The sequence below is a fragment of the Penicillium waksmanii genome (assembly GCF_028829765.1).
Source record: "Penicillium waksmanii strain IBT 27052 chromosome Unknown utg000001l:1.0-4852451.0:1.0-4856178.0, whole genome shotgun sequence".
Classification (NCBI taxonomy): domain Eukaryota; kingdom Fungi; phylum Ascomycota; class Eurotiomycetes; order Eurotiales; family Aspergillaceae; genus Penicillium; species Penicillium waksmanii.
The window spans coordinates 1,703,726-1,719,170 of NW_026643248.1; the positions used below are offsets into that span (position 1 = coordinate 1,703,726).

The 15,445-nt window shown below is 49.6% G+C and overlaps 7 protein-coding genes across 7 annotated transcripts; 3 read left to right on the forward strand and 4 right to left on the reverse strand.

Annotated features, from left to right (window-relative positions):
* Positions 1 to 25: 25 nt before the first annotated feature.
* Positions 26 to 1,186, reverse strand: N7481_000594 (uncharacterized protein; the record flags this gene model as incomplete). The annotated part of the gene is made up of 1 exon (XM_057259813.1): positions 26 to 1,186. The coding sequence occupies one exon, from the start codon at positions 1,184 to 1,186 to the stop codon at positions 26 to 28; it is 1,161 nt and encodes a 386-aa protein (XP_057127645.1).
* Positions 1,187 to 1,670: 484 nt separating this feature from the next.
* On the forward strand, positions 1,671 to 3,273 carry arp6 (actin family protein; the record flags this gene model as incomplete). Its single annotated transcript, XM_057259814.1, has 4 exons — positions 1,671 to 2,172; positions 2,254 to 2,956; positions 3,013 to 3,075; positions 3,135 to 3,273. 4 exons carry the CDS (start codon positions 1,671 to 1,673, stop codon positions 3,271 to 3,273), a joined length of 1,407 nt encoding a protein of 468 aa, XP_057127646.1.
* A 373-nt stretch (positions 3,274 to 3,646) lies between these two features.
* Positions 3,647 to 4,195, reverse strand: N7481_000596 (uncharacterized protein; the record flags this gene model as incomplete). The annotated part of the gene is made up of 1 exon (XM_057259815.1): positions 3,647 to 4,195. The coding sequence occupies one exon, from the start codon at positions 4,193 to 4,195 to the stop codon at positions 3,647 to 3,649; it is 549 nt and encodes a 182-aa protein (XP_057127647.1).
* Positions 4,196 to 6,500: 2,305 nt separating this feature from the next.
* Positions 6,501 to 7,615, reverse strand: N7481_000597 (3-hydroxyacyl-CoA dehydrogenase family protein; the record flags this gene model as incomplete). The annotated part of the gene is made up of 3 exons (XM_057259816.1): positions 6,501 to 7,231; positions 7,333 to 7,432; positions 7,490 to 7,615. The coding sequence occupies 3 exons, from the start codon at positions 7,613 to 7,615 to the stop codon at positions 6,501 to 6,503; spliced, it is 957 nt and encodes a 318-aa protein (XP_057127648.1).
* A 250-nt stretch (positions 7,616 to 7,865) lies between these two features.
* On the forward strand, positions 7,866 to 11,568 carry tof1 (putative DNA repair protein (Tof1); the record flags this gene model as incomplete). Its single annotated transcript, XM_057259817.1, has 4 exons — positions 7,866 to 7,952; positions 8,016 to 8,253; positions 8,322 to 10,454; positions 10,511 to 11,568. 4 exons carry the CDS (start codon positions 7,866 to 7,868, stop codon positions 11,566 to 11,568), a joined length of 3,516 nt encoding a protein of 1,171 aa, XP_057127649.1.
* A 720-nt stretch (positions 11,569 to 12,288) lies between these two features.
* Positions 12,289 to 13,617, reverse strand: N7481_000599 (uncharacterized protein; the record flags this gene model as incomplete). The annotated part of the gene is made up of 3 exons (XM_057259818.1): positions 12,289 to 12,683; positions 12,819 to 13,373; positions 13,593 to 13,617. 3 exons carry the CDS (start codon positions 13,615 to 13,617, stop codon positions 12,289 to 12,291), a joined length of 975 nt encoding a protein of 324 aa, XP_057127650.1.
* Positions 13,618 to 14,152: 535 nt separating this feature from the next.
* Positions 14,153 to 15,198, forward strand: N7481_000600 (uncharacterized protein; the record flags this gene model as incomplete). Its single annotated transcript, XM_057259819.1, has 3 exons — positions 14,153 to 14,459; positions 14,512 to 14,952; positions 15,017 to 15,198. The coding sequence occupies 3 exons, from the start codon at positions 14,153 to 14,155 to the stop codon at positions 15,196 to 15,198; spliced, it is 930 nt and encodes a 309-aa protein (XP_057127651.1).
* Positions 15,199 to 15,445: the final 247 nt, after the last annotated feature.

Sequence of the window (15,445 nt, forward strand, 5' to 3'; positions counted from 1 at the left end):
GACGCTGTGGTGACCAACTTCAATTTCACTCAGCCTCGATGGACTTGCCAACTTCCTCCAAAACCTTAAGCCACGTCCTCGACCAGACAGTAAATTTATCTTCAGCCTTATCCGCACCCGCAGCCGCACCCCAAGGAAGTTCCAGCGAGGTAACAGCAACGGTAGCATTCGCGCGGATCTTTTTCAAGAAATCCACCGCCCGATCCGCATCATCCTCATACAAAGCACCAGCAGCCTCATCAACCTGATCAGGAATCTGTCCAAGATGAAGCATCAAAAGCTCCAGCTTCGCAACACCAGCCTTCGTAGCCAGCGGCGTTTCCCCCGCGTTCTTCAAGCGGTAATTGATAACAGCCGGGTAAACCTGAGCGACGGGCTTAAGGAAGCGCAATGTAGACTTCTTGCGCTCCAGGAGCGCAGCAGTATCTTCATCGTCATCGGAATCAGAATCACTTTCATCATCTTTATCCGAGGCCTCATCATCATCATCCTTCTTCTTCTCATCACCCATCAAATCATCAAAGAAATCATCCTCATCCTCCTCAGGATCCCACTCCTCAATTTCCATCACAGCATCCCGAATCAGATCCCTCCACTGCTCAACCCGATGCACAACAAACCCCACAACACCCTTCGTAGCAACAGCCGTCACAGTATCACACGCTTCCCAAACTCGACCCGCCGCAACGGTAACGGTATCCTTCTCCGCCTTGGACATAGCCTCCTTGGAGTCATTTTTCTTGCTTTTCTCTCCAGTCTCGCTCTTCTCCGCAATACCCTTAACAAGTCCAACCAGCGCAGCGAATTCCGCCAACGCCGTGCGCGAAAGAACGAGGATCTCAGAGTGGAATGCTTTTGTGTACTCGGTTGGCGTGATCAGGAGAGCCGCTGTTATAAGTGAAGGCAGGACGGAGTCATTCACGGCTCGGAGCACGGTGCTAACCGCTGACGGTGTGAAGGGTGTGGTTATTGCCAGTAGTGAGAGTTTTGTTACTTGTGCGCGGAGAGCAGCGGATGATGCTGATAGGAGGGCTAGGGGCTTTGCATCGTTTGAAGAGGAGGAGGACTCGGGTTGAGATTGAGACTGAGACTGAGTCTCTGCGGCGCGGGATGGAGTGAGTGTTTCTTGGAATTGGTCGAGGAGGGCGAGGGTTGAGGAGAGGAGGGTTGCGATTTGAGTTGCCATTTTTGATGTGTAGTTCTGGCAAGGCAGCGGGGGACGAGCTGCGGCTGTTTGAAAGGTTGAGAGGATTGAGTGAGGTGTTGTAAAAGTTGGATGTTGGAGGGGCAGTTGAGGAATTTTGGCGTATGGATCTTTTTTTTGCAGCGCGGGGCTCTGCGGGGCGGGGGTTTAAGCTGCTACAACTTGATAAGAAAAGGATAATATAATGCATATTGAAACTTCTTGCAAAGATAGGAATATATATCTTTATAATGAATTTTGAATAATAATTACTCCCTCCATTGAGATCATGAAGTACATGAATAACAAGTTATTGTAACTACGTAGTAGTAGTTCCTATTGCAGCCTGAGGCAGAAAGACACCGAGTCAAACACAGCAAACATTTCGACACCGCGTTGAAGCTGGACTCGGAGCAGCTCGCCTTTCCTCCGACTCTCCGAATTTCATTCTTGATTTCAATTTCAATTTCAAAACCCCCGTGAGATCATGGGAACATCGAAGGCCCGCGCCGCAGCAAAACCTGCCAAAAAGGCACCCGAAGCCCCATCTCGGCGTATCCCCCAGAAAACCTTCATCATCGACAATGGCGCCTATACAATGAAAGCGGGCTATGCGTCCGATGCTACCACCGCCGAAGAAGCCCTATCCGCATGCACTACGATTCCGAACTGTCTTGTCAAGACGCGCGATAATCGCATCGTGGTCGGTCCGCAGATCTCCAGCACTGTCAACGACTGGAACGAGGCCATGTTTCGCCGGCCGGTGGAGAAGGGATATCTCGTGAATTGGGAAGCGGAGAGGGAGATCTGGGAGCAGTCGTTCTTCGAGGAGAAGGCTACGGCGCGGAATAAGGGCATTCGAATCCCGTCGCCGGAAGACACGACTCTCGTGCTTACGGAGGCGCCGAATACCATGCCGGTTTTGCAACGGAATACGGACGAAATGGTGATGGAGGAATGGGGCTTTGGTGGTTATGTGAGGTGTTTGGGTAAGAGATGCGCAAAATCCTGAGAGTTGGTCGATGAAGATGAAGCCGGAGGATCAATACTGATGTTATGCTATTTTTTAGGCCCGACGCTCAATGCATGGAACGAGGTCCATTCATTATTTGGAGACCCGCTTCGAAAGCCCGAGACGGATATCTTGCCTGCGGATTGTCTGCTTGTTGTCGACTCTGGATATTCACATACGACCGTGACACCCGTCTATAGAGGACTCCCCATCCAGCGCGCGATACGCCGCCTTGACATTGGCGGCAAACACCTGACGAACTACCTGAAGGAGATCGTGTCCATGAGGCAGTACAACATGGTGGATGAGAGCTATATTATGAATGAGGTGAAGGAGTCGGTATGCTTTGTGACCAATGATTTCACGACAGACATGGAGAAGACTTGGAAGGCGAACCTCAAGCGCCAAGCAGCCTCGGACGATAGTATTGTGGTGGACTTTGTGCTTCCTGACCCTAACGCGAACAAGAAGGGTTTCATGCGACCACACGACCCTCTGTTGGAGGCGAAAAAGAAGAAAGGCGCTCTGTCCGGGTTAAGTTCTGAAATTCTTTCCGAGGATGTCTTAGTTCTGGGCAATGAGCGCTTTGCTGTTCCAGAGCTTTTGTTCCGCCCGAGTGACATTGGCATGAAGCAGGCAGGAGTTCCCGAAATGATTCTGCAGAGTCTGTCTGTTCTTCCCGCTGGACTACATGCTTCATTATTGGCAAATGTTCTTGTCGTGGGCGGTAATGCTGGTATCCCAGGCTTCATGGAGCGGCTGTATGTTGGACTTTGCCTCGATGTATTGGTGCTCAAATTAATGACCTTTCTATTAGTGAATCGGAATTGCGTCAAATTACATCATCTGAATGCGTCGTGAGAGTGCGCCGGGCTGAAGAGTAAGTACTACTTCGCTTTTGATATTTCCTAGCTGCACCTTATACTAACTCGCGAATAGTCCCATCTGCTCTACATGGCTGGGAGGGTCCCGCCTCGCCAACAACCGAGAAGAGTTGAGCAAGGTTGCAATTTCCCGACAAGAGTATCAGGAGTATGGATCTGGATGGGCTGGCCGAAGGTTCGCTGGGAACATTTGAACAATTCCGGTAGCGAAATCTGCAAAACTTGGTCATTTTTCGGAGTTTGGGGTCCTTGTCTACTTGAAGGCAATTTGAAATGCATCTACGATACCCTTTGTTTTAGTTTTAGTGTTTAATTGAATGAGATCGCCTTGACTGGTACATGGTTACATCTAGGCTGGCACAAATTCTAGTAAGTAGTTCAAAACCATAATCCGTGATTCATTGATGCTATAGCTATTTCTCACTGACTGGGAAGCATATTGACTATTTGGATAGGCAATACCAATACCCTGGTGCTGTATCTAATCATGCACAGTAGAATCATAATCTGACTCAGGAACCCGTTCGAATAGCTGGCTAACCTCGGAAGAAGCTGTGCGCGGAAACTTTAATACCACTTTTTGTTGTAGTCGTCACCCTCGTACTTCAGGCCAGGGTTTCTCACGTAATGGACGATTTTGTCGAAGGACAATTCGCCGTCGGCGTGCTTCAGCCATGCGGTGATTGCGATGTTCGCTGCGAGTTGGTCTTTCAATCCAAGAAGCCACCACTGGCAAAGCGAGACATGTTGGCTCGGGAAAGTCTCAGCCTGGAGCTTCGTACCCTGCTCGACATACTCGTACAATGGCATTTCTGCTTGCTTCAGGTTGGTGATTTTCTCCATGGCAATCGATTGTTCGGTCTCGGACTTCCATGGGAACTTTTCCTTGAGCTGGGTCGACGCTTGAACAAAGTCGTCCTGGACAGATTCGGGAAGCTTGTCTAGGAACTTTCTGGCTTCTTCGGAAGTTCCTTGATACAATGTCACTGCGCGGACATCATTGAGCTGGGCCTCTGTATATCCATAGAGGGGCGGAATGCAATGGCATGCTTTGATGAATTGGTTGACATTATCGCCCGGTTTGCCGGAGAATCGGGGGTTGAGGTATCCTCGCATCGCGTTGACGGTGGCTCAAATCAGTGGTGAGGAAGGTTCAGGACCGATGGGATTGATGGGAGTGATGGGAGGAGTATGAACGAAGTGCTGTCACAGCTTCTGCGGTTTGTTGCTTGATTGTTTGGAGTTTGGAATTGATAGCACTGACTGAGGTCGAATGTGAGGAGATGATGAATGGAAAAGAGCAAGTGGATGAGATGAAGAGAGAAGAGAGAAGAGAGAAGAGAGAAGAGAGAAGAGAGAAGAGAGAAGAGGGAGCGAAGCTATCTAGACAAGGAAGGAACGACGCAACAACATCGTTGCCCGAGGCCGGTGCCTACAGCACCACGTCTCAATAGAATACTACTACTACTACTACTACTATCATGGAGTATCAAAGAACTAGATGTCTTAGTGTGGACAAAGCCAATGCCTGAGGTCTCTGCTCTCAGAAGGTAGTGATGTTCCCGATCATGGAAAGTTAACTGCTTTCCAAGGTTTGAATATGGAAAACTAAATCCAGTACTTCGAGAAGGTCAAATGTAGTGATGTAATACTGAGTCGTTCTTAGTATCAAAGTCCACCTGGACCTGACCTATCCCCGGCAGCTCCTATATAAAACCATGGCCAGATGCTAACCTTAACCTTGTTGAGCGGTATACTCACAACGGGATTATAGAAATGTCGATAGGGCTACCAGGTTACGCTTTCCTTTGAACCAAGCAAAATTTGGGCAAAGCTAGTATCAAGTAGGTTGCATTTCTGTCATTGTGGGTATTGCCTTCACATCCTACGGCTGCGATTGCCCACTGCAGGAGGTTAAGAACGTGAATTGCTAAACCGAAGCCGGTATGTACCCTCGGTAAGATGCCGTTTGGTTGATATTTAGCGATTGGCTTCTCCCTCAATCTCGCCTTTCCTTGACAACAACTGTGTCTATCACTAACGCAGATATGGCAGAGCCCCCAGCAACAGTGCCTTCGCCTACTCGTCGATTTCCAGGTAGAATCTCGAAAGCAATAAAGGGCTTACCACGTCTCTTCCAATGCCAGGATAATTCTATTCCACCGCAAGCCAATGCCACATGTTTCTTCTACTTGGATGAGACGTCGACTGAGACCGAACTGGCTGATCGACTCACAGATGACCAGATCAGCGAGCAGACGACGGTGTCTTTGTATCCTTGCCGAGAAGCCCCAGTGCACCTACCGGATACCAAAAAGGTTGGAATTAGAATGAGGTTGAAGTCCATCTTGAAGATATTTTTCAAGAATAAAGAGTTAGTTATTCCCCGAAGCTGATTATAATGTCAATATTGTTGACCGGTAACTAGCAAATGCGTTGGTTGCTACGAAGACATCCGGTTCGACAAGCTGATAACCGCGCCCTGCGAGCACCGATATTGTCATCGCTGTATCCTAAAAATGGCCCTCTTCTCGCTACGGAATAGAACTCGTTTCCCAGTCCGGTGCTGCAACCAAATAATTCCCATGAATCTCATCTCACCGGCACTAAGCACTCGGACGAAGCGGCTGTATACTTCTCGAGTCCACGAAGAGGCAGTACCGTCAACAGAACGCCTGTACTGTCCCCATACCAGCTGCAGACAATGGATTCACAGCAGATATCTGAAACCCGGCGACACCTATCAGAGATGTCCTCGTTGCCGTACGATGATCTGCTCCCGGTGTCGAGACCTAGCCCATGCGGATCGTGAATGTGCCGAAGACCCTGGATTGGCAGATATACTGGTAATGGCAAGGCGTAATCACTGGCAACGATGTTGTAGTTGCCATGCTATGGTTGAAAAAGTGGACGGATGCCAACACGTCAAGTGTCTATGTGGGGCAGACTTTTGGTAAGTTCGCCGTGGATTGAAAACGGATTGTACTTACGCTCGCTGCCTAGCTATGCATGTGGGAGATCGTGGCCTGGATGTCGTTGCTGGGAAGGTAATGGGGTTGATTACGATGGCAATGCTACTATCTTGGGAGAGGACCGGGATCTCGATGTTGCTATTCTTCTTGCGGAAATGGATCAAGCTGAGATGGAAACTGCCGCTAGGGATCAATGGGGGTGGAGACTTGAGGAGAACAATGAGTGAAGGAAGAGACTCACATCTGCTATGAATACGGACTCTACGGATCTGGTAAGGAGACGGGATGAGAGATCTCACGGGTAATGAGGGTATCTTGCGGCTGTTTTCCAGGAAAGGCTTCATATAGATCGAGGGCTAGTGGCCATCTAAAATGGTAGGATACAGGAGGTATAGTGCAAAGAGAAACCAATTTTGCTCATCAACTAAGCCAGGTAATACGCGTGGCTATCAGTAATCGTAGAAGCCCTTACCGGATTTCTTTCCAAGCCAGCCAGCATCCACCATGCGGCGGAGAAGACCAGAGGGTCTGTACTTGCTGTCACCGGTTTCCTGGTGTAGGACATTCATGATTGCAAGGCAGGTATCAAGACCGATGAAATCCGCGAGGACCAGGGGGCCCATGGGGACATTGGTACCGGTCTTCATGATGTTGTCAATATCATCACGGCCACCAACGCCAGTCTCAAGGCAGATGACTGCTTCGTTAATGTAGGGCATCAGGATACGGTTGGCGAGGAAGCCGGGCGAGTCGGCGGAGACGGAGGCTACCTTGCCCATGCGTTGGACAAACGCAATTGCAGTATCCATGGTCTCCTGAGAAGTCTGCAGACCACGGATGATCTCGACACCCTTCTGGATAGGAACAGGGTTCATGAAGTGGGTCGAGATCACTCGTGATGGGGCTTGCAGATCCGTCGGGTCTGCGGTAGTAGCGGCCGCAATCTTGGTGATGGAGATGGAGGACGTATTGGTAGCCAGAATCGCATGCTTGGGCGCAATTTGGGCGAGGTTGGTGAAGATCTTCTGCTTGAGGTCGACGATTTCGGGAACGGCCTCGATCACAAAGTCGACTGAGGACAGGTCGTCCATCTTGGTGCTGGCCGTAAGAAGGCCGCGGGCCGCATCGGCGGCTTCTCGGGTAATACGCTGCTTCGAGACATCCTTCTCGAGGAGCTTATCTGCGACATGGGGATACCGGGTTAACTGCTAAATTCCTTGCAGTTGCAGATACTGGAATAGCGGACCCATTCGGTCTTCATGGTGGTGGGGTTGAATTTACCAGCGAACTTGAGACCCTTGTCCAATGATGCTTGTGAAGTGTCAATCAGAGTCACGGGGACTTGAGCCCTCTGCGCGGCGACTAGAGCAATTCCAAGGCCCTATATCTCGTTAGACTCCCCTCAATTTCTGTCCGGGGCCAGAGACATGCGACGAACCATTTGACCGGCACCAATGACACCGAGAGACTTAACCTCGGCAGCGCTGGCCACGCTTGTAGAGCTGAAGCCGCGGGCCACAGTTGGGCCATTGCGACAGACCGAGCGAATAGAAGAGGCGAACATGGCTGTGAATGAACTAGAAGGTGATCAAGGGTCAAAGTTGAGAGAACGAGGAGCGAAGCGTCTATAGATATTCACGTGTTTGTCCCGACGTCATCGGCTATCCTCGGCTGCGGCGGTGAGTTCGTTTCTCCGAATCGCCGAGGCGGTACGAGGCGGCCGAGACGCGGAACGCGCCAGACGCGTCGCCCGTTCGAGTTACATTTGTATTTGTGAAAGTTGATTGCGATATACAGCAGCCACTATCCCCACCATGGAGCAGGAGGTCGTTGCTCTGGGTCATGATGTCCAGGTCGTAGACCCGGATGTGCGTGGCTACGTTTACAGCCTGGTCACTGCCGTGAGTGCCCCCAGATCGCCGCAGGAGGAGAGTTGAAGATTGGCTGACACCCCTCATTTTTAGCTCGGAGGCTTCAATGGCGAAGACGCAGATAAATATGTACTGGGAGATGATGCCCTAGCGTGTCTCCGCGACATCAAGCGATGGCTCAAACTATACGACGAGAAGAACAACCGCATGGATGTGGCTAGATGCTTGGGAGAGGCGAACCTGGTGAACGGCGACCTACTTCCAATTCTCTCGATCTGGTGGAATAGTGGACAAAAGAGCAAGCATATGACGAGAATTGCACTGGCGTGTTGTATGTCAAGCCCCTACCCAACCTTGATCTGTTTCATGGTAATCCTGGACGAGCTAACGTGAACGCAGTGGAACTTCTTGTGCCTTTGACATGGCCGATAGAATTCCACAGCCAGATGACCGTCAATCACCATCGTCACACCCCGTACCTTCAACAAACTCAGGTTCAATACAAACGCGGCATCCTCAAACATGGTGGATCGAATCTCCTCCGTGCCGCCATCCGAATTGCGCTACCGAGTATGGCGATCCCCCGGTCCGAGCGCGAAAGCCGAGAGGAAGGCATCCTGAAATTGATGCTTTACTTCATGCGAAATGTTGCGATCATCTCGACAAATGCGCGGCTTGCGGCTGAAGGCGAGGAGGAGGAGACTTCGAGGTCGGCTACGATCGACGCCTTCCAAGAACAAGATGCTTTCGCCCTCATCTTGACCATGTGTTCGAATGTTGGAGAAGACTTCAACATGCAGGATGTGGTACTTCTGGAGATTCTGTTCCACCTCGTCAAGGGTGTCAACGTCGACAAATTGTTCATGGAAGAAGACCAAAGGAAGGCCAAGCGAACGGATGAGCTGGGCGACTTACTGCAAAAGGAATCCCTCGTCCGAAGAGAATACGCCAAGAACGCCCCTACTCGACATGGTCGATTCGGAACAATGATCTGGGTGAAGCGTGACGATGCGGGCAAGGTTTCCACCGTCTCTGGGCAAGATGTGTTGCGGGATGACCAAACCACTCTTCACAAAATGGACCAAAGCAAGAAGTGGAATAAGCCCCAAACCCGTCGCAGGAAAGAAGATGTTGTCCAGAATAACAACTTTAATATGCCTGCCCACCTTTCTGCATCGGCCTCGAAGAATCTCAGAACATTCGTGGAAGAGTTCCTGGATTCTGGCTTCAACCCTCTTTTCACCCATGTCAGGAAAGCCATTGAGCGTGAAGCTGAACGAGTTCTGGATATTAATTCCCGTCAGTTTTTCTACACCGTTGCCTGGTTCCTCGAGGCAGAGCGTGCACGACGGGCGTCCCAACTCAAGAAACGCGCCCAGCAAGGAAAGTCGGCCAAAGACACAGAACCAGACAGCTATGGCTTGGTAGCTGGAGTATTGAACCAGGAGACCTTCATCACTCTCAACCGGGCTATGCAGAGTAGCTTCGACAACAAGGAGTGGGACGATCTGAATGCCCAAATGCGATGCTTCACCCAAATTCTTTTAACAGTCCAAGAGATGGCCGTGTCGCCGATTGAAGAGGACCAAGAAATTGCTGAAAACATCCAAAACCGAATCTTCTACGAAGAAACAACCCATGACAGAATTCTGGCTATTGTCCGCGGATACAAAGATCAAGGATTTGGCTATCTGGATGCCGCCACTGAACTTTCCCATGTCTTCCTGCGAATGCTTGAGCGATACTCTAAGGATAACGCCGATATGCAGATTCGATCTAAGCACAAAGCCAAGCGTAAGAAGAAGGCCGAGCAACTAAATGGGCAGGAAGGAGGGGAAGATGAAGAGCAGAACTCCGAGGATGAGGAGATGGAGGACGCTGCACAGATCACGAAAGAACGGGCTTTCGATTTTAAACGGTTTGCAGCCAAATTTTGCACACAAAACTGCGTTGATACATTCGTTGCCTTCACCGGATTCTACAAAGAGCTGAATCCGGAGCAATTGAAACGCGCCCATCGTTATTTCTATCGCATTGCATTCAAACAAGAAATGACTGTCCTATTATTCAGGTTGGACATAATCAACCTTTTTAATCGGATGATCAAGGGACCTGGTCCGATGGACAACAGCAGCAAATCGGTTTTCCGGGAGTGGGAGGAATTGGTTCGACAGATCCTTCGCCGCCTGATCAAGAAGATTGATCAACGCCCTGCTCTGATCACCGAATTACTTTTCAGCAAAATGAACGCAACTGTTTTCTACCTCGAGTATGGGCACGAAAGACAAACACTGTCTACAGCCAAGCGAGCGCCGGCAACACTTGAGATTTCTTCAAAGGATGCGACAACATCTGAAGCGAAGTTAGGAATTGTGACTGGTGCACTTGTTCTTGATGGACGGACAGACCTTGTGAAATGGGTTGTTGATGTTTTGAACTCGGCGGCCTCTGAAAGAGAGGACTGGGAGGCCCAGGATGCGGCTCGTCACGCAGAGGACCCTGAAACTGGCGGTGCACTTAATCCACTGATCCGTATGTCTATGTTTGCCCCAATTAAAGAATGATTGTCAAAGCTAACCTTGTCATAGCCGTCAAACCGCGAGATGAGTTTTGTTCAAACGCCATGTTCTCCAACGCAAAGCTTCGTCTTTTGCTGAATGAGCTCGGGCTGGAAAGGCTTGGTGTTGAAGATGTACCTGGTGCTTCCTGGGTTGTTCCAGCAAAAATGGGCTCAGCTGAGCTCCGTGAGTCTGTATCCACGCTCAACAAGACCATCCTGAATCCAATTCCCGAGGGAAGCACCGAGGATCCTCGAGAGCAGCTTCGCCGGAAATACACGGGCACTGCACGAGATACCCTTGAACAAGCAACACTCGACATCAACTTCGGAGACGACTCTGAAGGCGAAGATGTGGTTCCAGATGGAATTCTATTCCCTCCGAACCCGCGGTCCAAGTCTAATGCACTAGACGAATTGAAGAAGAAACGCAAGAAGGGCAAGAAGAAGGACAATTCTGAGAAGGAGCCCCTTGATGACGAAGTTCTTGAGGCGCGTCGCGACGCCCGTCTTTCCAACACATTGGCTCGTCAGGCCAAAATCAAAAGTGACCTCTTCATTCATGCCAGTGATGAGGAGAGTGATGCCGACGGCGATGCAGAATTCTTCCGTCTCGAGGAAGAGCGACGAAAGAAACAAGCCGAGAACGTCAAGAAAGCCTTGCTGACTGGCCGATCAGAGGAGGCCAGCTCAAAGGGCAAGAAAGCAAGTGCACGCAAGCGCAAGAGTGACACTGGGAAATCAGCCGCAACTGGCGAGCCCAAACGCCAGCGTCGCGCTTCTGAATCTGGTGGCAGTGATGTTGGCAGTGATGACGACGATATCCTCATGGCAGATCTGGAGGCCGAGTCATCTCGCTCACAGGAGGTTTCCACTGGCAACGCCACCCGGGACAATGAGGACACGCCTCTCACATCTGCAGAAGATGAAGATGAACTCGACTTTGATGATGATTTGGTTTTTAGTCGGGACCGAAAGTCAAAAGCCGATGCCCCCGAGACCAATGCGGATGAAGACGAGGAGGATACGCCTGTGGTATCATCCCGCCGCATGCGCGGAGGTTTTGTTATTGAGAGTGATTCCGAGTGAAGCCCATGGATGGGATGATTTTATGATGACCTTATGAGGCGTTTGGCATTTTAAAGCGGCTGGGACAAAGATCGGGGATACCTATCTGAGTAGTTTCAGAGTTTGTATATTGATTTTCTTTGCCATAATATCTTCATTCGTAGATGCCTTTTCAACTAGTCTGTAAATTATCATCTGCCTGTAATAGTGGAGACAAAATGAGAGGTGAAATTTCCTCCGCAGTTACGCTGAGAAAGCTGCATTAAGCCCAGATAGGGAACAGGGTTCGATCTCGATTGTTACACTGCCCAGACAACTCCTAATTTCAAGTTCTTATGAAGAGCTTTCCTGCAAGGATTTAACAATATCAGAGACTGGCCATCCCGTCCGAGAACCCCAGTCCTTCACGCCGCTGATAATATCCCGGAATTTGTTCTGGTCTCGGAGCCAGCATCCACCTAAAGCCCGTAAGTCAGTACCTCTACCACAGCTGCAACCCGCACGATGAGACTTACAGAATGCAATCGGACCAAAAGAATTGATCCAAACAGCTTGCGATTCACTCGAAAGTGCCAAGGCACAGATCTCGGAGCTGCGGCTCTCCAGCTCGCGAGTCAATTCAGTAACTTGTTTTAAGTTCTCCATCACTGAAATTGCTTGCTTATTTGGCTTTGCAAGTCTCAAGATGATCATTGCGGTTTGATAATATTGGATAGCCGCCGCTACAGAGATATCAGTCAACTAGTAGCAGAGTTTAGATCCATCGATGATGAACCACGTACCGTGCCAGCCATGCAGAGTGCCCATAAACGGGAAAGCTTTCTCACCTTTCTTAATTAAGGTGCAATTTATAATAGGCGTGAATGAATGAGGAAGGTTATCTTTCCAAGTTTCCAGATGATTTTCGAGGCGCGAAAGCCGCTCTGGAGGACTTGCCTCCTCGCCGAAGCACTGGTTGATGACTTGCCCAAGGAGGATGGTAACAGCATTCGCGTATTCGTCATCAGTACTCGGGTCTTTGGGAACATGTTCCTCGGATAGCTCGATCATTAACTTTCGGCGCTCAATTAGCGCAACGGTAATGTCTTCTCTGAGAAAATTCCAGAATGCAGCTCGGGCTAGACTTGACAGCGAATCTAGTCTGATTGGATTTCTGGCCAAAATGGAATAGCATCCCTGTAGATGGCTCTGGGAGCTGAGATTTTCTGGTCATTATTGAAAGTTCAATTAGCATGAATTCCCAATACCGTATAAGGAGAAGTGGTTCCTACGGGAAATAATCTCAAAAGAACGCAAGAGGCAGATTGCCGCCAGTAGCTCGTCATTGGAAGCGACATCTTCAATATTGCGAGTTATTTGCAATATTATTTGCACGCTTTCAAGATGATAAAACTCGGCCTTATCAACCAGCGATTCGGAGCTAGAGTTGTGTAAACTGATTGCAGAAAAGGCAAGGATTGCGCTCAAGAGAAGTGGACTAGATCGCGCTTTCACAGGCACCATGTCCGTGAAATGTCGCTGGTTGTCATTGAGGTCGTACCAGGAAGCTAGATGGTCTTTATAGTATCTAAATAGACGGAAGACCTCAAAGTCCTGGAGAGCAATCTCAGGGTTATCCGTAGATACGAAATTGAGATTGCGTTGGTGATTTCCTGCCGCAACATTTCTGGAAAGATTGGTTTGGAACTGGGGTGAGGGTGTGGCTCGAGCGGCTGGAGGCAACTCGCAAGCTTCTGTACGCCATTGAGTCTCTCGCTCGTCTAAGGGCCATTGACACTCTCGCCCTTCGCAGGGTGTACAGGTGGGTCGCACCCCATCGCCTTTGTCTGGGGATTAGATATCGGAGCCGTGTAATCTCCATGTCTTGCTTCACTTACATCGCACCCTACGCCGTCGGCACTGGACACTTTAATGTGCACACATGTTAGATTTGCTCTTTTGGGGGGGAGATCATTCAACCTCACCAGCCTTCCTAGCAAGTTAGCTTGGATCGAGATCATCCATAAGGGTTGAATGAGACAACAAGTGGAAGCTGGAGGCCTTACGGTCTAGTTTGAAGGGGCGTGGCATTTCAGCTCAGTGGCACGCAGGGAATCAAGTGGGTGTTGGTTTGGATTGAAAAGCGAAAGCCGAAAGGCGAGATGGGAAAGGGGAGAGGGAAAGGCGAAAGGCGAAAGGCGAAAAGCGAAAAGCGAAAAGCGGGGTAGATTCATGGGGTACTTTCCTAATTGGGACGGATGTGGTACACTGTCTGGCTAGTGGATTGGAGGAACTCCCTTAGCGTGCATTAGTTCTAGCTAGCTATTGTAATCTTACAGTATCAAACAGCTGAGTGCTCATACAATCAGGGATTATAATGAGGGGATATCTGGGCTGGGTCTTTGTAATACAAAGCCCGAATGTGGTCTCAGCTGGGTTGACTCCAATGTGGTGGAGTATGTGGTGACCAGAGAGTGTAATGTGCAGATGAAGTATATAAAGTCTTTCAATACCCACTGATTTCGAGATGATCTATCTCAAAATCTAATTAAAAGAGAAATTTCCGATAATGTGGCCAATATCAAGACTGGCCCGACCGAGTCGGCCCCTTCCTCTCTCCCGAGCAATGCGATCTCTTAGCACCACCCGGAGTTACCCCAAAGCTATCAAACCATCCACAACTGAGATACAAAACGGCCAGCTTGGCCCGGAAAATCTTGAAGTGGCAATCCGAAGTCTCTATCATGATGGGCTGGTCGTTGTCAACGACGTAGTGCCCCACGACATGCTCGATCGATTGAACGAGAAGATGATTCAAGATGCACACACCCTTTTTGCACGCAAAGAGAACAGTCCATTTAACTACAACCCAAACAATATCCAACAAGACGCCCCTCCAATGCGAGAATACTTTGAGCCCCAGATTTTCATGAGTATGTGGCCCACGACCTTAAGACCCAGTCCAAGGATACTGACCCGAAAAAGATTCGATCGCAACCCAAATCACATCAACCGCCCTGGGTCCCCGACCAAAATGGACTTTCTGTTCCGGAAACACGGCCATGCCTCCTACCCCAGAATGCCCACCCGCTTCACAACCTGTACACTCCGATGCGGACTTCCAACACCCTGATCACCCATTCGCTCTGGTAATCAATATCCCGCTGATCACCATGACGCCCGAGAACGGCTCAACGGAAATATGGCTTGGAACGCACCGCGATACAGGTCTCCACGTCCAAGAGGGTCTCCAGGGCGAGCGCGCAAGTGGACGTATCAAGGTAGAGGAGTTGGAAAAGCAACGTGCTATCCGACCACCCTGTCAGCCCATGGTTCCGAAAGGCTCGATTGTTCTCCGAGATTTGCGACTTTGGCACGCTGGTATTGGAAATCGGACAGACGCCGTGCGCGTGATGCTAGCAATGAGTATGTCAAGAACAGTTCTGCCTGTGTTAAATTTTCATTATTGTCGGCTAATGAGAATTTCCAGTTCATTTCGCGCCGTGGTATCGGAATCCAATGAAGTTGCAATTCTGCAACGACTTAAAGCCACTGGTGGAAAATCAACAGAACCTCGAAGTTCCAGTGGAATGGGAATCAAAGGAGAATGTCACCCAGCAGTATCTGAACAGGGCCTTTGGGAACGCATATGACTTTAGCCAAGGTCGCTAATAGTGCAAAGATGACGGTAAGGTCTATCAAGAAGCGTGGGACTTTCCAGAGGCCGCAAAAGATGGACAAAGTGACCCAAGTACAGAGGTAAACCGAAAAATGAGAGACGAGACTTTGTGAGCCTCATGAATCGCAAAATCGTCCACCAAAGGAGAGTAATGGCATGTTTTTATTTGTAAGAAGTGAATGTCTTGGCACGTAGACCCTTATGGTCTAGGGAACAATAGGTTCCTCTAGGAAAGTCCAT